General features: G+C 47.0%; 2 protein-coding genes across 2 annotated transcripts; both read left to right on the top strand.

Annotated features, from left to right (window-relative positions):
* The first annotated feature begins 62 nt into the window (after positions 1 to 62).
* On the top strand, positions 63 to 13,555 carry ZNFX1 (zinc finger NFX1-type containing 1). Its single transcript, XM_074888701.1, has 14 exons — positions 63 to 143; positions 472 to 567; positions 1,285 to 3,372; positions 4,148 to 4,279; positions 4,539 to 4,687; positions 4,906 to 5,049; positions 5,496 to 5,613; positions 5,845 to 6,092; positions 6,213 to 6,352; positions 6,663 to 6,817; positions 7,494 to 7,639; positions 8,007 to 8,117; positions 8,829 to 8,924; positions 11,081 to 13,555. Exons 2-14 carry the CDS (start codon positions 513 to 515, stop codon positions 13,514 to 13,516), a joined length of 6,018 nt encoding a protein of 2,005 aa, XP_074744802.1. The 5' UTR covers positions 63 to 143; positions 472 to 512; the 3' UTR covers positions 13,517 to 13,555.
* On the top strand, positions 13,554 to 20,338 carry CCNDBP1 (cyclin D1 binding protein 1). The gene is made up of 11 exons (XM_074888715.1): positions 13,554 to 13,727; positions 13,804 to 13,863; positions 14,375 to 14,454; positions 15,073 to 15,154; positions 15,615 to 15,711; positions 16,859 to 16,932; positions 17,236 to 17,312; positions 17,809 to 18,062; positions 18,450 to 18,510; positions 19,507 to 19,553; positions 19,933 to 20,338. Exons 1-11 carry the CDS (start codon positions 13,661 to 13,663, stop codon positions 20,039 to 20,041), a joined length of 1,008 nt encoding a protein of 335 aa, XP_074744816.1. The 5' UTR covers positions 13,554 to 13,660; the 3' UTR covers positions 20,042 to 20,338.
* The last annotated feature ends 195 nt before the right edge of the window (positions 20,339 to 20,533 follow it).

The raw sequence follows: 20,533 nt of genomic DNA, 5'->3' as shown, positions 1-20,533 counted from the left end.
CCTCTCGGGCGGAAAGGAAACCGAAAGCAGCGGCGGTGGGAGGAGGCGCGGTCTCGGCGGCGGCCGGTACCGGGAGCGGGGCTGGGGCCAGCGGGACCGGGGGTGCTGGCCGGGAGCGGAGCGAAGGCTGGGGACGGAGCGAGGTCGGGCGGGGGGCGGCGGTGGTGGTGCCGGGAGCGGAGCGAGGGCTGTGAGGGGGGTGGTACTGTGAGCGGAACCCGGGGAGGGCGGGGGGCGCGGAGCGCTGCAGACCGTGCGGGAACCGGGGCCGGGGGCAGGCGGGGCGTCCCGGGGCCGGAAACGGAGCTGTGGGAGGGCGGGGGGCGCCGCTGCCGGGGCCGGGAGCGGGGCGGGCCTTACGGGGAACTGGAAACTGAAACTTTGGTCGGCGGCGGGGCGGGCCCGGCGGCTCCCGGGCCGTGCGGGGAGCGCAGCAGCGCCGAGCGCGACGGCGGTTGTGTTGGGGTGCAGGAGCGGTGCCCTCGCCCGCAGAGGAGTCTCCGGGCCGAGCGATGGCCGGTGCCGGGCAGGAGCCTTTCTGCCGGCAGCCCCGAGCTGGAGGGAGAGGTGAGGGTCGCCCGGTGAACGCAGGGCACAAAGCTGCGGGAGGCGCGGGGAATCATGCTGGTACAGGGGGGGATCCACTCCTTCCCTGCCTGCGTACAGTGAAATTTTCTTTCAAGCCTGGATTCCAGCGTTTTCTTATTTGATGCTGGCGTCTGGTTGGGGCCATGAGGTGATGATGCACTGCAGCAATCTCTTTGCTAACTGCTTCTGCTAGCATGCAGTGCTTCCTGAAGCATCCTGTTGAGAGTGACAAAGGCTGCATGGTCTTTGGTTCCAGCTGCTCTGAGAGGCCAGACTTTGTCCAGAAGTTCTGTTTTTTAACTGCTATATACAGTCAGTCAAAGTCAGCAGCTTGTCACTATTCCAATGATGGCTAACTCCTGGGGAATTCCTGTCCTGTGCGGGAAACTTCTTCTTTGGTCTTTCTTAATTCTGCTTTCTGTTCTGTGGAAAAAGGCTTAGTTTTTTAGTGTCTTCATGACTTAGGAGCTTAAGTGAACTCTAGGCATGGCACTCTTTAGCAGTTAGAAAAAGGGGTACAAAAGAAACACCAATTTGAAACTCTGGGTGCAAATATAATGGTAGTTTTCTAACTTGATACCAAATGTCCAAAATATGCTATCAGGCCAAAATGCTCATGCGTTTGTGTTGGTAGGCAGGTTAATGTACTTGATTTTTAATTAAGAAGTGTCTTTTTCTTCATTCTCTTTTTTTAAGGGCATGCAGATCATTGGGATACTGGCTTTGTACAAAGAGGCAGAAACAGAACAAATAATGCGTCAGGCCTGGCAGCTCAGTTAGGGGAAAGCTGCCAAGCCAGTAATTATACTCTTCTACCTGGGCAAAGAGAGGAGAGATTTGGTGGTTGGACTTGGAGGGTTCCTCAGTCAAGTAAGAATAAACCAAGAAACCAAGGTGGACAGGCCAACAGTGGAGCCACGGGATACTGGAATGAACAGGAGAATGAGGGAAGGAGAATGAGGCATCAAGGTGGACAAGCACATGAGAGGGCCAGAGGACCCTGGAATGAGCAAGACAATGAGAGTAGAGGAAGGAGGTATCAAGGTGGACAAGCACATGAGAGGGCCAGAGGACCCTGGAATGAGCAAGACAACAAGAGTAGAGGAAGGAGGTATCAATGTGGACAAGCACATGAGAGGGCCAGAGGACCCTGGAATGAGCAAGACAATGAGGGTAGGGGAAGGAGGTATGAAGGTGGACAAGCCCAGGAAGGAGCTAGAGGGCTGAGGAATGGGCAGGAGAATGAAGGTAGGGGAAGGAAGATGCAACCTCGGGAGAATCCTTGTTTCTACCAGAACCCTACCCCAGGTGGTACCCAGCTCAGTGAGCAGCCTCAGCAAGTCAGAAGAATTGGCTATAAATTCCTAGAAACTCTCCTTCAGAAAGACCCTTCAGAAGTTGTCATCACACTTGCTTCCAGTTTGGGTTTGAAGGAACTTCTTTCCCAAACAGCTATGAAACCCAATTTCCTTCAGCTTGTTTGCCAGGTGCTTCGAAAAGCATGCAGTTCCCGAATGGATAGACAGAGTGTCCAACAGCTTCTTGGAGTGGTGAAGGAGTCCAATTTTCTCAAGATCTGTCTGCCGCAGTATGTGTCTGACATGATGATGGAAGCAGTCCCTGCTGCACGTCATCAGTATCCTGTGCATATTAGCAACATCATTTCACTTCTTCAGGACCTGATCAGTGTTTTCCCAGCCAGCTCTGTGCAGAAAATCTCCATTCTCTTGACAGTCTTGCCAGCATCCATAAATGCCCTGAGAGCTTCTGGTGTGGACATCACAGAAGAAACAGAGAAGAATCTAAATAAAGTCCAGATGCTCGTGCAGCATCTGCAGGAGAAGAGACGTGAAGGCACACTGAGGGCTGATAACTATACTCTTATGCAACCTGGGCCTGACGGTCAAGAAGAAACCTATCGAACAATGACCATTTATCCAACGTATAATGAGGTACACCATGATGAGAAACCCTTTCTACGTCCCAATATTGTTTCTGGAAGATATGAGAGCACCAGCATTTATCTTGACACCCATTTCCGGCTTTTGAGAGAAGACTTTATAAGGCCTTTAAGGGAAGGTATCTTGGAGCTTTTGCAGAGCTTTGAGGACAAAGGTTTGAGAAAGAAAAAATTTAATGATATCAGGATCTACTTTGACACACGGATTATTACCCCTCTCTGTTCCCCAACTGGCATTGTTTACAAGGTTCAGTTTGACATAAAACCATTGAAGTTTGTACGATGGCAGAATTCCAAACGGTTGCTATATGGATCCTTGATCTGCATGTCCAAAGATCACTTTGAAACATGCCTTTTTGCCACTGTTTCTAATCGTGATAATGCAGATCTTGCCCATGGGATTGTGCAGCTGTGTTTTAATGCACAGAGCCAGGCGCTGCTGGCAGAGGTTCAGCCCTCAGACTCCTTCCTCATGGTAGAGACAACTGCCTACTTCGAGGCCTATCGGCATGTGTTAGAAGGGTTACAGGAAATCCAGGAAGAAGATATCCCATTCCAGAAGTACATTGTGGAATGTGATGTGCAGGTGGAGAAGCCAACATACCTGACAATGGATACTGCCTACAACTTTGCACCCTTGATGGAAGATCCCCTGTCAGATGCAGAGATGCACCCTGATGGTTTGAGAAGGCAAAGTGTCCACATCCTAGATCCCAAGCAGTGGCTTTCAATGGAAACCTTGAGATTAGATGAGTCTCAGATGCAGGCACTGAGTCTTGCACTCACCAAGGAACTGGCTGTTATCCAAGGACCTCCTGGGACTGGTGAGAAACATTTGCTTGAAGTCTGTCATTTAGGGAGTTCTCCTTGATTCCCCCATTTAGAGAGATTAACTTCAGAGAAAGCCAGCTGTACTGTCTGCAGAGCTTTAGTCCCGTGCCTAATTGATGCTTGAGTAGCCCAGTTAGCATGAGCTGTGGAGAAGGTTAAATAACCTCAAATACCTCTATTTCACCTTACGTGTTGCCAACCTAGTTGCAAGTAGACATCAGCTGCACTGTTGGCTCTGCTTGTGTATTGGGGTGAAAAAAATTTTCAACCATCTTTGATAACATGGTACCTCTTGCTGTGCAACAGTCCTGTTTGTCTTCATAGCGTGTTAGAACGTTGGGAGTGTTCAGTGTGAATAAAGCATTACAAGATTAACTAATTGTTTTAAACCGTACCTAAACTCAGCAAGCACCACTGCTTGTACTCCACTAGCATGTGGATGTTTCATGTGCAGCCAAAATGTCATGTATTGAAGCGAGTATCAGAATGGGCTGGGGGATGCAGTGGCAGAGGGTCCAGGTCCAGTGTATTAGCCTAAAGATGACATTCTTGCAGGGCATGGCCTTGCCCAACTGCAGGCCAGAGAGACAGTGTTGTGCTGCTTTGTTTACATTTTGTAAACTAGTTGCCTCTGGGGTCAGCTCTCTTGGCACAGACCAGATTTTCAGCCTAGAAGGAAGTCCTGTATCTGGTTTTGATGATTCCTGTGTTTCAAGGCCCTCCATAGAGGGTGGGTTACCGCTTTCTGATTCTGAGCTTGTTTTGCAGGAAAGACTTATGTGGGTCTGAAGATTGTTCAGGCTCTCTTGACTAATAAGCATGTGTGGCAAAGCACTGACCAGAAGTCTCCCATCCTTATAGTCTGCTACACTAACCATGCACTGGATCAGTTCTTGGAAGGTAAGAGTACCTTACAAGTATGATGGAGGGTCAGGTAGAAAGGTGAGTATAACTCTTACTCTGCCCATCTTCTGGGTTGATGACCTGCCCTTCTGGCTCTTTCTAGTGACTCTAGCCCCACTGATACACGGTAAGAAAAATGTCACTTGGACCAATCCAGTGTAGTATTTGCAGACAAAGGGTGTTCTCCCTACCCCTTGTTCTACTGCAGGAAATGGAGCTTGCCTCCTTGGTACTAATATTTCTCTTTCATTCCCAGGAATATATACATTCCAGAAACATGGGATGGTGCGTGTTGGGGGCAGAAGTAGCAGTCAGGTCCTGAAGCAATTCACCTTGAGGGAGCTGAGGAAGAAGTGTGAATTCCGATACAACTTGCCAATGCATCTCCGCAGAGCCTATGTGAATGTACGTGCAGATTTCACTGGAGATGATGGGACTGGTTTGCCTGTGCACTGGAGGAGCCAACTAAACTTCCTCTACACCCGTTCTTTCACCTTGTCTTACGCTGAAGTCAGCCTCCTAGTTCTTCTGTCCTTGTTCACTTTATCAGGTTCTTGTTCTGCTGTTTCGGAACTTTGTTTTGCTGAGTATGATGATGCCTACCTTCTCTTTGTTATGAGTAGATAACCAGTGAGATGAAGCAGGCTGAGCAAGAGCTCCATGAAGGAGCAAAGCACTTGGAGTGCACAACGTACGGAGTTCTGCACGAGCGCCACTTGGAAGCGTGCATCGCGCCCCAGCACTGGGACAGTCTGATGAATGGTCTGGTAAGCAAGGTCCCCTTCTTCTGAGTCAAGCAGTCCCAGGTATGCTTACTGCCCTTTCTGCTAATGAGTCTGAGGTTGCCCAGGCGCAGTTCTTTTTAGCATCACTTGGCTACTAGGAAAGTGAGGAAGTGAATAGCCAGCTGTGACAGGTGACAGTAGTCTAGACTGGCTGGGGCAGGCAGGGCCTCTAAATTTTGCTGCTTTAAATTGCAGAGTTTCTAAGTGATCTTTGTCAGCATAAAAATACAAGTGCCCAAATGAAAGCCTCTTAAACTGAAGGCGGGGAGGGATGCTCTTTCTGAAGATCTGAGGCTGCTCAGAGTTTCTAGCTCTGGACATCTCTCAGGGCACTTGTCCTAGTTGCCTGCTGCTGCATGGTGCTGCTTTGGCATCATCCTAAGACTGAAGTGCAATAGGCCTGGCTGATTTCACTTTCATTATATTAGGACAATGAGGAGTTTTACTACAGTGCTTCACAACACTCAATGATTTTGGAGTGGCTGGGCCTTGGTGTAACTGTCTTCACCCAGAATGCTGCCGAGGATGTAGTGGCTGAGAATCCAGGTAAAAAAACCCAAACAACAAACAGACAATCCCCGCCTCATCCTCTACAAGTGTGTGTTTGCCTAAGCAGTGCATGTGTGCCAGAAAAGACACTGCTACTTAACAGACACTGAAAGATGCATGATACTGTAAGGTAGCAGAAAGAAGATTAACCTTAATTTCCACATAGTGATCTGACTGCTGCACTGTGATTCAGCTAGAGTGACTGTGACTAACTGGTGACTCTCACAGGTGGTCAGCAGGAGAGAGAGGAGGAGTGGGAAGGTGAAGCAGAAGAGGAGCTTTTGCAGATCCCAGAGGAGGCTGACCTGATACAAGCTGACAGAGTGATTGAGGATGAAGAGGCAGCAAAGCCTCAGGGAAGGAAGGAGGAAGAGCACAGGGCTGTTCATGAACTAGCCAGTGTGCTGTTGGCTATGAAGCTGGAGGACCAGGAAGAAGGAACAGCCCAACCACAACAGAAGACTATGCAGTGGGAGGTAACTGCATGCGCTAGCGTGTTCTGGCTCTGCTTGACTGTGTAAAGAATAATATGGGAATGCTAATGTGGAGGGATCTTTGTGCTGTAACTGCTTATTGGGGAGCTTTTTTTCCTGCAGATAACTGCTGCCCAGAGGAAGAAAATGAAACAGAAGATGAAGGTTGAGCTCCGTAAACTGAGTGCAATGACAGAGTTAGAGGCCAAGGCTGTTCAAGATCTGTGGCAGCTTGACCTGAGCTCCCGCTGGAGGCTTTACAGGTGACAAACTATTTTGCAGGGTCTGTCAGGCAAATGTTTCCTAGGACTGTTCCAGTTTGCAAACTCTTTCTGTCAAGCCACGGTGTTTCTGTCTGTATCTGTTCAGCTCCTTATTTGAACACGCTTGTTCTTACCTTCTCTCTATGGCACAGGCAGTGCTGCACACACTCCACTGTGTGTGTTTGGGACTAAGTACAGATGCTGATAATCTCTTGCCCAAAAGACACAGAGGAAGTTTTGAACAGAATCCACTCAGAACTTCTGGATCACTGTCCCCTTGCTGTGTGTGATAATGGCATTTTCTTCTCAGGCTTTGGCTTCAGACCTACCAGGGGTTTATTCGACGGAGGATTCTGCAGCATGAACAGCAGTATCAGGCAGCAGCAGAAAGGCTGACAGAACTGAGGCTGCAGGAAGATCTCTGCATTCTCAAGGAGGCCCAAGTTGTGGGGATGACAACTACAGGTGCACAGCAGTTGGGAAGGAAACCAGTATTGCACTGCATCCAGTAATGGTTGAAGGACCTTGTTGCCAGAAGATTAGTATCATGTGCTGCTTGACAGCCTGGGTCAGGCTCTGCATTAGTCTGCAGCCTTCTTAATCTCCAACTTCCTTTGCAAATGTGGCTATCGTGCAAGTTGTCATTAACTGCGTGAGGAGTTTCTGTGCACACTTGCAGTCCCTCCATCTTGAGCAGCATTCTTCTAATAGAAATGCTCCACTTCTTGTGCCTGAGTAAAGCACAGCTAATATCTGCGCTGCTATCCCCACATCACCTTCTGGTGATGATAGTGTAAAGGACATTGTAATACGATCCTTCGGAGAGACAACTGTAGGTTGGTTTATGTGTGTTGATCAGTGTATTGAGTAGGTATCTTAGGCCTGCAGAGAGTGTCAGGAAATGGCCGAGGCAAGTATAGGACTCTAATCCCCACCTGCCTTCCCTAATAACTCTTCGCGTAGAAGCCATCCTTGGTATGGTGCTGCTTTAAAGATCAAAAAGCTGAGTCTTGGAATGGGGAATCTTGGGAAGAACCCCAGTCTTTTCTGGGACACAGCCTACTCCCCTCACTGAAAACTCTTGTCATACTGCCTGCATGTAATCATATTCTGCTAAGGTTTATCTTCTCTCCTTGCTCAGGTGCTGCCAAATACCGTCAGATCTTGCAGAAAGTAGAGCCACGAATTGTCATTGTAGAAGAGGCAGCAGAGGTGCTTGAGGCTCACACTATTACTACTCTGAGTAAAGCTTGCCAGCATCTCATACTCATTGGAGATCACCAGCAGGTAACATCCACAACTAATGCCTCTAACTGTTGTGCAAATGCACTAGAACATTTTAACCAAACACCATATGTGAAAGGTTGCCAAGACTTACTGCTCCCCAGCTTCTGCAGATACCACAGGTCCTGTCTCTTGTAGTTTTGGAGCAGAGCTCCTGTGGGACTTGTCTTTTGGTTTAACTGATAATGATTTTACATGTGCTTGCATCCACTTCAGTTGTGACTGTAACTTTGATATTTAGCACTTCTGCATGAATCCAATCTCTGGCCTTTCTGTGGGGGACCAGTGACAGAAAAAGAGATGAATGAAAAATCTTACTAACACATAGGAAAAGTGCTAAAATATGGACCTCCTATCACTTCTCTTTCAGCTGCGGCCTACTGCAAATGTATATGACCTGGCCAAGAACTTCAATCTGGAAGTCTCTCTCTTTGAACGGCTGGTGAAAGTCAATTTCCCCTTTGTCCGTCTGAAATACCAAGTGAGGAAGAGCTATAAAAAAACTCCATTGCATTTGTATTTAGGTGTTTCAAGTCTGTAGTGTACTTAAGTTTATATTTCTACTCTCTGAGCAGCCTAAAAGAAAAGAATGTGCTATTTAATTCACAAGAAGAATGGTAAGAGCTGTCAAACTGCCACAAATAGTGTTCGAGTATATTTACAATTATTCACAGAATCGTCGTTCCCACATGTTTTAGTGCAATGAACATGGCTTATTGTGGCATCTGCAACTTCCAGCACTCTCGAGACTGACAGCACGAGTCTTCTAAGGCTGCTTCCTGCTAAATTGCTATAATCATCTCTCTTGGTGCCTGGAGAAGTTGATTTTACCTCCAGCAGTCCTGTATTAAAAGTACCTAGAAGAGCTTGTGCAGTGGTTAGGGTGAGGTGCTGGCTTTTCTTATCTAGAATAGTGTTCTTAGATTTGCACTGAAACCAGGATTCTTACTACAACAACCATGCCAAATTATTTTCTTGAAGATGCTCTGCTACTATGCCCCCATCATTGCTCGTGGTGGCAGTGATGGGGCAGGGGAGGGTGGGGGATTGGGAGGTGCTCCCTTCTTGACTCTTACAGGAGTGTCATCCTTGTCTTGTATTCAGCCACAGTCTGTACAGTGGAACAACAGAGTATTGACAGGGAAATATGGTGTTTCTTCCTCGAAACTGATAAAGCTGCTTTGTGTTTCAGCACCGCATGCGTCCTGAAATTGCCCAGCTTCTCAGTCCTCATATATACCAGGAGCTGGAGAACCATCCCTCTGTCCTGAAGTATGAGAACATAAAAGTGAGTTTTCAGCAATCCAAGCAATTGCTTTTGTCCCTTGTTACTGGCTAAAATGAGTTTCTGAAAAAAAACATTCAAGGATTTCAAGTTCTTAGATTGAATTCAGTTATAGGAATTCTTACCTGAATCAAGGAAATCCCAGAATTTGTAACTTGTAGTTTTTCTGGCATTAGTGATGATGGACACTGGAAATGGATCCAGTACTGATGACTTTAAAAGGACAATGGAAAATGGAAGAGGGACCAAAAGAATTGTAGGAGATTGAAAGCTACGAAGAAATCTTAAATGAAAGACTTGAAGCATAATATGTGAAACTCCAACCTAAGATAGATGACTTAATTACTGGAACCCTCCTTCCTTGGGTTCTCTGGGCATTTTACCAATACACAACATCTGCAAACAAAACCTATTCAGCTTAAAAGTATAAAGCAATCACTTACTGGCTAACACTCACAATAAACAGCTAGAATTTAGTGAGTTGTAAGCAGTAGTATGCTTGCCATACTGTAAGACACTTGAAGAGTCTTAGGCAGGTATCAGAAGTGTCAGCCTCTGCTTTTTCCGTAACGTTACTGAGTTTCCATCTTAACACTAACTCCCTGTTTTCTGATTTGTTTTTCCCCACCTTAATTATGATTTCATCTCTCTCCATGTTGGTGCTTTTTTTGCATCTTTGAACTATTAACAATCATACCTCTGTCTGTAATTTTACCTTTCTTATCTTGCATAGCTGTGTTCTGCGGACTTGCCTGCAGCTTTCTCTCTCAACTATTTCCCCAGAAATCTGAGCCAAGGTTACACTGCTAAGCTGTATTAGAGCTAGGTCTTGCAACTCTGAATAACCTAGGAGAAAGAACTGGAGGTAGTTACAGAAAGAGGATTACAGTAGTTTAGCCTATGTAAATCTCCCTTCATGAAAAGGCAGTACTAATTAGTTAAAAGCTCTTTAACTGTATGAGGAAAGCATACTGAAAACTATAGCAGAATGCTGAATCCAGACAAGAGAAAATGAATACTGAAGATGATTTAATTACTAGAATAATCTATCTGGGAAAGTGGCAGTCCTCTTGGTACCGTGAAATCCAGATTAAGTATTTTGTAGAAGATGCTTTAGTTAAACAAAAACCCCAAAATCCAACAAACAAGAAAACAACCAACTACAAAAACCCCACCCAAAACTCACAACAACTTAAGAGACCACAAAATTTTAGCCCATTTCTCCTATGAGAATCTATTCTGGAGACTCTTATGATTCCACCTGGCCTGAACACAAACTTGAACTACCAAAAGGCATCAAAATTGAATCTTCCCATCTAACCAACACGGGTGATCACTGAATTAAATTGTACAGCAGTGGACACTATGCCACTGTGGATACCTTGGAAAACCAGAGATGTGTTTGAACTACAAAACCTGTTCTTTCCTGATAAAAACAGTCTCTGGGTTTTGGCACGCAACCCAAGAATTTGTTAGGGGCAGAACAATTCCCGTTAATAGATGAAAGAAAGATAAAGGTCCCCGCTAACTCAAGGCAAATGGAATTTTTGAACAGGTGAGCAGACAACTCTGTATCCTTGGAGCTGGTAAGTGACTACTGGAGTCCCTAGCATTCCTAGTTTTCCTGGTGGAAAAGCAATTCTCCTTGCCGCTTCATGTTTTTACTGCAGTAACAGAGTAGGCATATCTTTGGCTAGGCCGTTTTAAGCAAGTGCTAAGCCCTGTGCACTGGTAACTTACTATCTTTTTCCCACACGGCCAAAACAAGACATTGTTTGCGCTGCTAATATGAAATGGAACTATGATGCTTTGAGAAATGTTACTAGCACTTAATCTTCTCTTTACTGCACCTTTTCAGGTTATAGCAGAAGCAACCCCGAAAAGATAGGGAATAGAATCATCCACAGGAACTGATTTCATATTAGGATACTGAAATGTCACTAGTAAGCTGAAATGTGATTAATAAGCTTAAATTCCTTTCCAATGAATTACACTATGGAAATCTAAGAGGAAATTGCTGAAGTATGCAGTAACTGTGTACTGTAATCCTCTCCTTAAGAGTGGATAATCTCCTGTCAGTGGATAATCAGGGATATGGAAAAAGGCTGTACTGACAGAAGCTAGCATTGTGTTTCTGACATTCCTTTCTCTTGTTTCAGGGCGTCTTATCTAACCTCTTCTTTGTGGAACATGACTTCCCTGAGCAAGAGATCCAGGAAGGGAAAAGCCACCAGAACCCACATGAGGCCCAGTTTGTAGTGGAGCTGTGCAAATACTTCTTGTGTCAGGATTATCTACCTTCGCAGATCACCATTCTCACTACTTACACTGGACAGCTTTTCTGTCTGCGTAAGCTCATGCCAGCTAAGACCTTTGCAGGTGTGAAGGTTCACGTAGTAGACAAGTACCAGGGGGAGGAGAATGACATTATTCTGCTGTCACTTGTGCGGAGCAACAAGGAGGAGAGAACTGGATTCTTACAGATCCCTAATCGGATATGCGTAGCATTATCCAGAGCTAAGAAAGGGCTGTATTGTATTGGAAATATGAGAATGCTTGGCAGTGTTCCTCTTTGGAGCAAGATCATTCACACCCTTCGGGAGAAAGGTCACATTGGCCGCTCATTGGTGCTTTGCTGTCAAAATCATCCTGAAACCAAGACATTGGTGTCTACAGCAGCAGATTTCAGCAAAGTCCCAGAAGGTGGCTGTAGTCGTCCCTGTGAATGTAGGTTGAGTTGTGGACATGTTTGCACAAGGGCATGTCACCCATATGACACACAGCACAAAGAGTATCAGTGTCTGAAGCCTTGTCAAAAGGTGCTTTGTGCAGATGGGCACCGCTGTCCACGGTCATGTTATGACCCCTGTGGACCGTGCATGGTCATAGTAGAGAAAACTATTTCAAAGTGTGGCCACCTGCAGATGGTCCCATGCTCTATTTCAGACACTGAGTTTCTTTGCCAAGAACCTTGCCAGAAAAAGTTGAACTGTGGGCACACATGCAACAAATTCTGCGGGCAGGAATGCACTAAGCGGTGTCCTGAACTGGTTACAGTCATGCTGAAATGTGGCCACAACCAGCAAGTTAAATGCTGGATGACTGAGGAGATGAAACACGAGATGCCTGTGGAATGTAAGACCAAGTGTTCTGTCACGCTGAAGTGTGGTCATGTGTGCTCGGGCTCCTGTCACACCTGCTTTGAAGGACGATTTCATAAGCCATGTAACAGCCCATGCAAGCGCTTCTTGGTCTGCTCCCACAAGTGTCAGCAGCCTTGTACTACAGAATGCCCTCCGTGTCAGCTGGAATGTCAGAACCACTGTATCCACAGTAAATGTAAAAAGAAATGTGGAGAGCGCTGTTTTCCATGTGCTGAGCCATGTGAGTGGCGGTGCCAGCACTACCAGTGTACCAATCTTTGCTCTGAACCGTGCAGTAGGCCTCGCTGCAACGTACCATGTGCTAAGCTACTGTGCTGTGGTCATCCTTGCATTGGATTGTGCGGAGAGCCCTGCCCAAAGAAGTGCCTTGTTTGTGACCATGAGGAACTCACCCAGATCTTTTTTGGCTTTGAGGAAGACCCAGATGCTCGATTTGTACAGCTTGAGGACTGTGGCCATGTCTTTGAGTCCCAGGGCCTTGACCATTATATGGATGATGATGATGATGATGTCATCAAGCTGAAGGTGTGCCCTCTCTGTCAGACACCTATCAGAAAGAATTTGAGATATGGCACCATAGTGAAAAGGCGGCTGGATGAGATAGAAAGGGTGAAAGAGAAAATCCAAGGCCCAGCACAGGAAATTGAGTCTAGTCGACAAAGACTGCAGGCTGCACTGACAGGGAACACTGTTCTGCAGAGGAATCTACCCCTTAAGTACCTCATGCTAGAAGATAAACTAAAAGCTTCTGATCTCTCCACAAAGAGTATTGGACTAATTGAGAACGAGCTTAACTTCTACAAACGTCTAGCAGACCTAACTAATTCTATGAGCAAAATTGATGCCAGTGAGAGGAAAGGGTTGAGAAAGCGGCTGCATGAAGTCCAGGAGTGGCTGGATAAGCCACGCCTCAGTTTTACAGGCCAGGAGCTCTCTGACCTCCAGTCTGAGATCCAGAGACTGACCCATTTGATGAACCTCTTGGCAAGGTGCAAAGGGGCAAGCGGGATGATCACCCCAGCGCTGGGGGCAGAGATTGCCCGTGTGCGTGCGGTCCTGGAGGGGACAAAGCAGTTCACGGAGGAGGACGAGGCAGCAGTGAAGGCCGACCTGGAGCGGCTCTGCGCTGCCCTGCCGCTGTCGGGACTGGGGGTCTCTGAAGCCGAGCGGGTGCAGATCGTCAGTGCTATCGGCTGTCCCCGTGGCCACTGGTTCAAGTGCAGAAACGGGCACATCTATGTGATAGGGGAGTGCGGGGGGGCCATGGAGAGGAGCCGGTGCCCTGAGTGCCAGGCGGTCATCGGGGGCGCGGACCACGCTCTGGACAGCACCAACAGCCTGGCCCCCGAGATGGACGGCGCCACGCACGCCGCCTGGTCCGAGACCGCCAACAACCTGCTCAACTTGGCGGAGCCGCCCCGCCCGCTGTAGCGGCCGCGGCCCGACCCCAATAAAGCGCCTCCCGCCGCCGCGCCGCCTGCTCTGTGGGGGCGGGGCGGGGCCGCTCGCGCTACCCGGAAGCGGAAGCGCCGCGCGGTCGGGGGGCGGTGCGCGCTGGCGGCAGCGGCCGCCGCCATGGAGGCGCGGGAGCCGCTGCGGGCCCTGCGCGGGGCACTGCGCGCGGTGCTGGCGCGGGTCCGAGGTAGGGGCCGGGGCCGGGCGGGGGCCGGGCCGGGTCGGGCCGGGCCGCTGGCTGAGGCCTCTCTCTGCCTTTACAGAGGGCGAACCGGGCGAGGGCCGCGAGCCGTTCGAGCTGCCGCGCTTCTGGGACGCGCTAGGTACGCGGCGGGGAGCGGGCGGGCCGCGGGCGCGGCGGGGCGGGCGCTGTGGGCTGTGTTCGCGGGGCCGGGAGGTGGCAGGGCTCCGGTCCGGGCCTCTGCAGCTGCCCTCCGCTCCAGGGTGTTGACGGAGCAGCGGCCAGTATCGAGCGGTTGTCAGAACTCGATCTCTACAGCCTTTGGTCTTTGTTGAAGCCTCAGAGCCCATCCTGATGAAGGTGTCATGGACCAGGACACAGAGCGTGGTTGTGGATGTCACTACCAGCTAAGCAAAAAAACTAGAAAAAAAGCAGATGTGGGACACATGCAACATGCATGGCACAAATACACCATGGAATTTTTCTTCTGAAGTGAGATTTCGTTTATGTCTTTGTATTGCTTGGAAGGAAGAAATGGTAATCAAGCAGTAGGGCGAAGTAGCATCAGAGATGTTGCTCATCTAGCTGCTCTGTTCCTGTACCTGTTACCCAAGTTACTTTCTAGTCTCTTGCTCCTGTTCAATCCCTTCTAGGTCAGACATTCAAAGTGACGTCACAGGAAGCTACAAAGCTGAGTCTGGCATTCTCAAGGCCTCCACTGACTTCTGCAGAGGTGAGTGAAAGCCCCCACAGACTGTGAGGTACCTCTTGGTTCACTTGACTAAAACAATCATATGGTTCCCTGCAAACAAGGGGTGTCGCTATGGGCTGTGCACTGTAGAGTGTATTAATCCGATTCAGGAATTGCTTGGTGAACTAATTTCTGTAAGTTAGGAACACATACCAAATAGAAGTATTCTTACAGTCTTTTCTTTAACATCTACAGCTGGTTGCTGATAGAGACAGGATATTGGATGGTACAGAGCTTAGATCTAACAAAGAATATGCAATATTTTTGCTGCTAATGGAGAGAAGTTTATCACACCTGTGTTTGGAGGAGAAAAAAAAAAGACCTCCAGTTCAGAATAACGATCTAAGCTGCTACTTCCTCTCTGATGCATGACCACCGCACCAGGACGTGTTTTGTTACCAAATCGTGAGGCAGCTTACGATGTATACAGCTTGTTTACTGTATCTTCTTCTTGTGCTGTATTTGTTTCTCTAGTAAGATGGCCATTACTCTGCTTCTCTTTTCTCAAAGCAATCTGAGTGCAAGTGATTGCTCGTGAGACTTTCTAAATGCAGTGCAGCCATTAACTCATGGTTAATCCTTTTGCCTATCTGTTTTCAGGATTCCCGGAAGCTGTGTGAAGATGTCCAAAATGCCATTCTTGCAGTTGCCACAGTGTACTACTGGCTCCCCAAGAGCCAAGGTGAGATGGTGATAGCAAGGGCAGGCACTACTGTGTAGGGTGGTGGTTCTTTTACCACCATGTAAAGAAACCCAGTATTTCAGAGCCTAATACGAGATCTGGCATCTGCAAGAAAGCAGGTTATCGTGAGCCACGTAGTCCCATTATCAGCTGTACTGTAGACTTGCAGCATGTTTATGATGAACCACTTGTCCATCTACTCCTGCAGATTTCCATCTGTGAAAGAGTGATAATGTAGGAAGCTATATAGTTGATTGAGCATTCATATTTATAAAGTGTTGAGATCCTTGTCCAAAGTCCATTTGGAACTGGGAAACGTTGCTTCCTTCAAGTTACTTGTAACTTCATTTATACAGTGTATTCACACAAATGGAGCAGTCTGTGTGTTCATCTTGGGCAGTTGCTTTCTGTTGGTGCTGACTTTGTGGCAACTTTCTTGCTCTTTCTCAATCTCAACCAGGTACTACTCTTCGGAAGATGGTACGAGATGCTACCACTGAAGTGGTGGAGGGAATGATCCAACTCACAGAAACAATTCTCAGTGCTCCATTGGAAAGGTAGTAATTTTCCAGGAAAAAAAGAAGAAAAAGTTACAAGTACACTTGTTAGGAAGCAGCAAGTGCAGACTGCTTCCTAAGGGAAGGGGGGGAGGCAGAAGCAAAGCATTGTTATGAGGCAGGAAGGGGCAGTGGCCTCACCAGCAAAGGTGCTGCCCCCCAGTATCTGAACAAGCAGGGCAGTGCTGGTGAGGGTAGTGAGGTTCAGCTGAGAGTCCAGATCATCAGACAAGCCCATAGTGATGAGGTCAAGCTGGAAAGTCAGTCCAACAAATCAGGATCAGGGACAGGTCCAGAGAGAGTAACTAGCATCAGACACCATCCAGTGATTGCCCAGCACGTCAGTTACAATGAGTTGGGTCTGAGGTCAAGGCAGGAAGGTGAAATCTGGGTCAGGATCCAGATCAGAATCAAGGGAGTGTGAGACTGGCTGCAGACGTAACTGCCACGCAGCTGTGATGTAGCACCAGCAGGGCCCAGTGAAAGAACCTCAGAATAAAGTCATCTCCTAGGGTAAGGAAGGGCTGGCCCTCACTTTTAACTTTCTTCACAACACCTCCTGTCAGCAAAGGAGCTGACCTTGTACATAGCCAGCTAAACTCTTCAACTGAGACAACTAAACTCCTGGGAGGGTGCAATACGCTCAAGGGCCTGATGGTACCCTCTTGTCCCAGTGACTGAGTCACGTACATCTGCCTACATGGGGAAGAGATTTTCATCCTGTCTGTGGCAAGGAAAGACGCTGGGAGCAGGATTCCCACAAAGGTGCTGATAGCTAGTTATTGGACCACTATAGACTGCTTCCTCTCTTTGTGGATTACACACCACTGCCCCTTAGGCAGAGGTCAGCAATGTCTAATACAGACTTCTGATTTGCATGGATTCTGAAAGATAAATAATATGCCTAAGCACCTTGAGAGGCCTTTGTAAAAGGCTCCTGCTTCTTGTTCTAATGGATAATTCAACTCAGTAGGAGCCAGCACTTCTTGCTTTACACAGACGTGAGATACTAGAGACAAACTGATTGGTGACATCCTTCCATGTCTAAAGCTTCTACTAGTGTGCATCATCTTTGGTGCAGAAAATAATACAGTCTAGCAGAGTGTTGTTATTAAGTCTAACTTTGGGGGCCTTTGTTTTGTTTCAGCTTGTCTCAGGAACAGCTTATATCAACTGGTGGTGTGTGGGAGGCATGTGAGCAAGTATCCAACCTGCCACGAGGTGAGTATTGTATATAGAGAACAACAAAACTAGGATGCGTTGTCTTGGAATATTGAGAGCCCTTGCAAGGGGCATTCTAGCTAGTACAATGAAGGCTCGCTTGTTCTGCAAAACCCAACTGTTTCTGAAATGTATAAGCTTGGAAGCTAGGCCAGATTCTTTGCATGGCAACGATGCAGCTCTGATATCTTCAAAAAGTTTAATCCAATAATCTCAAGATCTTATGATTGCAGACCTAGATGAACGTTGTTGCACTGATATGAATCAGTGCACTGCTGTAGTTTTCATCTTTTGCTTTTGCAGATAACCAGGCAGCAGTTGCCTCAGCTCTGGCTGCATGTCTAGGTGTGGTCAAGGATGCTCTGGAGGAGATGGAACATGTAAGGAAGCCCCTAAGCCTTTGAGGAACCTGCAATGATTGATTGCACTTAGGTTCAGTGATGGAACACAGAGATTGTTTTATATACAGGATTTGATTTAAAATTGTTCCGATATGAGCTAATTATTGTATTATGCCTGGATCTTAACGAGTTTTTAAACACAAGCCTGGTTTACTTTGTATAAGGTTTCCATAAAGCCGTGTCCTGAATGCTGGAGTGGGGGGTGTGGGATGGGGTGGCAGGTGGTTTAGGTTGATGTAAGAATGATGCTGTTTGCCAGGTTCTTGCTGTTTGCTTTATTGAATTGAAGTGGGGAATTAGTTTTTCGTAATCCAGTCCTGCTAGGATTAACAGAATCTGGCAACTGAGATACTGGTTGGAGAGAGATTCCTCTGTAAATTATTTGTATGATTTCTAGATTATGTTTTCCGTTTCCTCTTGGGTATTACTGGAATTGATGTTAGGCTCTGAGTTTTCAGTGCATCTGTGTTCTCAGGCTCTGGTGGAAGGGCAGGACCCCTACAGTGACATCGTGGAAGATGAAGAGCTGGGCTTTCGGGGCAACAGAGATACGTATTGGTCAGAAGCTGACCGGAAGCTGCTTAGCTCCTGCATGGGATTAATGAAGGCTTCTAAAGCTTGCCTGAAGAAGGCCTTAGGTGTCGTGAAGGCTTATGGCAAAGCTGATTCTCCAGAGCAGATCGCTCAGCTGGATGATCTTGCAGACATTGCTAATGAGATCAGTCCAAGGTAAGCAGGTCTCTCCCCATGCCTTTTTGCTCCAGAGCAGTCCCTGTCTTTCTTGAGGTCTAGAGAACAGATTAGGAAAACTTTCATGATATTGAAGCTGTGAGCAGATGGTGGGAAGACTATTATGGCATAGACTGTTGAGAGTTCTGCAGATTAGGAGAGGAACGTATGTTGCGGCTTGGAGTGGAGCTGTGGCCACAGCTCACTCTTAACGTGGCACACAGATGTCCGAGAAGGGCGTGAGAAGCATCCCAGGAGTATGACTGATGATGTCTCCTTGTCACGTGGTGCTGTTCCTGGCTTACATTCAGAGTGGGTGTAGGCTTTGACCAGGATCCCTGAACTGTGCCATCAGGGCCTTTCTTCCATTGCTCCCTTCTCTTCCAGTGTTGATGAGCTTGCACTGAGCATGTATCCACCTATGAACCAGCTGGCTGTGCGACTCAATGTAAGTATCTGCAGCCTGCATGCAGGTCTGCTCGGTTTGCTGTAGAGAAGGGGAAGGAATCAAACTGGAGGGATTATGTGACTATCAGGGAGAGGAGGGTGTTAGTGACTGTCTCAGTAACAATTTCTTAAGGATGACGAGTCCCCTTTGGCTCTTGTACACTTAGCTTCCTTCGGGTGGAAATGCATTCCTCATCTTTACTTCTTCAGGGAAGAGCATGGCCCCTTGAGCTTTGGCTCTGAACTATAATCCATAGAGACGTCCAATGACAGTACCTGAGGACAGTGAGGGCTAAGGCTGCTGATGTACTGCATGTCTACTTTCTTCCTTGGGTAATGTAGACTTGCTCAAATAAAGTTACCTAAATTAAAAATTCTCACAGTGAGCATGGTTCAGCACTGAAACAAGCTGCTCAGAGAAGCAGTGGAATCTCCATCTTTGGCAATACTTAAAACCTGACTGGGCAAGGCTCTGAGCAACCTGAACTTTGAGGTAGGCCTTGCTTTGAGCAGGAGGTTGTACTAGATGACTTCCAGGGGTCCCTTGCATCATAAATTAAGTACGTATCTTCTCATATCTTGAGATTTTTTTATTCTTAATTTTGGTTTCATGCCTTTGGCCAGTGGCTGATTTTGGGTGGTAAAAAAGAAAGTATTGCTTAATATCAAATTGCATTACAGTCACTTGTAACTTCATGCCTTAATATGAGTTACTAATTTCTAATAGGCTTATCTTCTTAAAGAAAAAACCCCACATTTTAACATATGCTTTAAAAAACAGCCTGTTTTTATTTTCACCCATCCCAGCCAGCAGTAGGTCGGGTGACACTCCCAGCACAGCAGTGATAAATAGCTTCCTCCTCCTTCAGGATCTGTGGCAGTTTTACTCATTCTTGACTGTGTTGGGCATTCCTGCACCCCCCTTTCTTTACTAGTACTGTTGAGCACCTATTTTTCCATGTTTGACTCCCTTTATTTCCCGTTTGTTTCTTTCTAGGCTGCTAAATTGGCCTCAGTATTAAAGAAAGTCTTAGAAATTACAAAGTGAGTATGAGTTACAGTTTTATAAGTGTGTGTTCCCTCCTGTGAAGGTTGATATCCTTCTGTCTCATGTCAAAGATGATGCATTTCTAGACAGTAAATACTGGCATTTTGCAATAATTATGATGTTATTCAGTCACAAAGGGATGGGAGTAAGAAAAGGATGGTAGGGATAACAGTGGTTCCCACTGAAGACACACATATGTGTTAAGATTTGGGACTAGAAACAAGGGTTCTTCCTTGTTCAAAGCACTCTCGGGCTATAGCAGTCCTGTTTTAATGCTGTAGTAATCCAGCACTCCACAATACCTGTGTGTTGTCTGGATGCATAGGTGTAAGACACCCAGGAGGCTTTCCTAATGAATTTCCTCCACTTTTGCAGGACAAGCCATGTATGTCCACCATCAGAGGAAGGCTGGGTGCAGTTTCTCACTGGTGCAGTAGATCACAACATGAACAAAATCAAGAACTTCACACAGGGTCAACTTTAGCTCTTCCATGTCTACTTGTGTTGCTGCCACTGGCTCTGGCATATGCTTTTCTAGTTAATCTCACTGTTCTCCAGCTACTGGGAGAATGATAAGAACAATGTTTTTAGGAGAGAACTTTACTGCCACTTGGTAAAACTTTCCCAGGAAGTAACTCTTAGACATTGCAGAAGGTGTCATTTTGCTTGGATTCCTGGGATGGTGGCGGTGCTGCATCTTAATGCTGTGAATGTGCCCCGTTCTTCAGATGTCACAACTACTATGGGGTTCAAAGAACAATAAAATATTGCTAGATTTGCATGAGTGGCTTTATCTGTTTTCAGGTGGCAGAAGATATATACAGAAGGAAAGTGTCTTGCTTCTTGTGCAAGCAGCCCAATGAACCATTAAAAAATATGCAGCAGTGCTGTTTCCTGCCTAACCTTAGAGAAAAGTGAACTATCTTTCTCATTTCTATTTCCTCAGCAGTAGAATATATTACTTACTACTTTACCA

The sequence above is a fragment of the Strix uralensis genome, chromosome 18 (assembly GCF_047716275.1).
Source record: "Strix uralensis isolate ZFMK-TIS-50842 chromosome 18, bStrUra1, whole genome shotgun sequence".
Taxonomy (NCBI): domain Eukaryota; kingdom Metazoa; phylum Chordata; class Aves; order Strigiformes; family Strigidae; genus Strix; species Strix uralensis.
The sequence above is the reverse complement of the archived record's forward strand: the minus strand, read 5'-3'. Positions and strand labels throughout refer to the sequence as shown.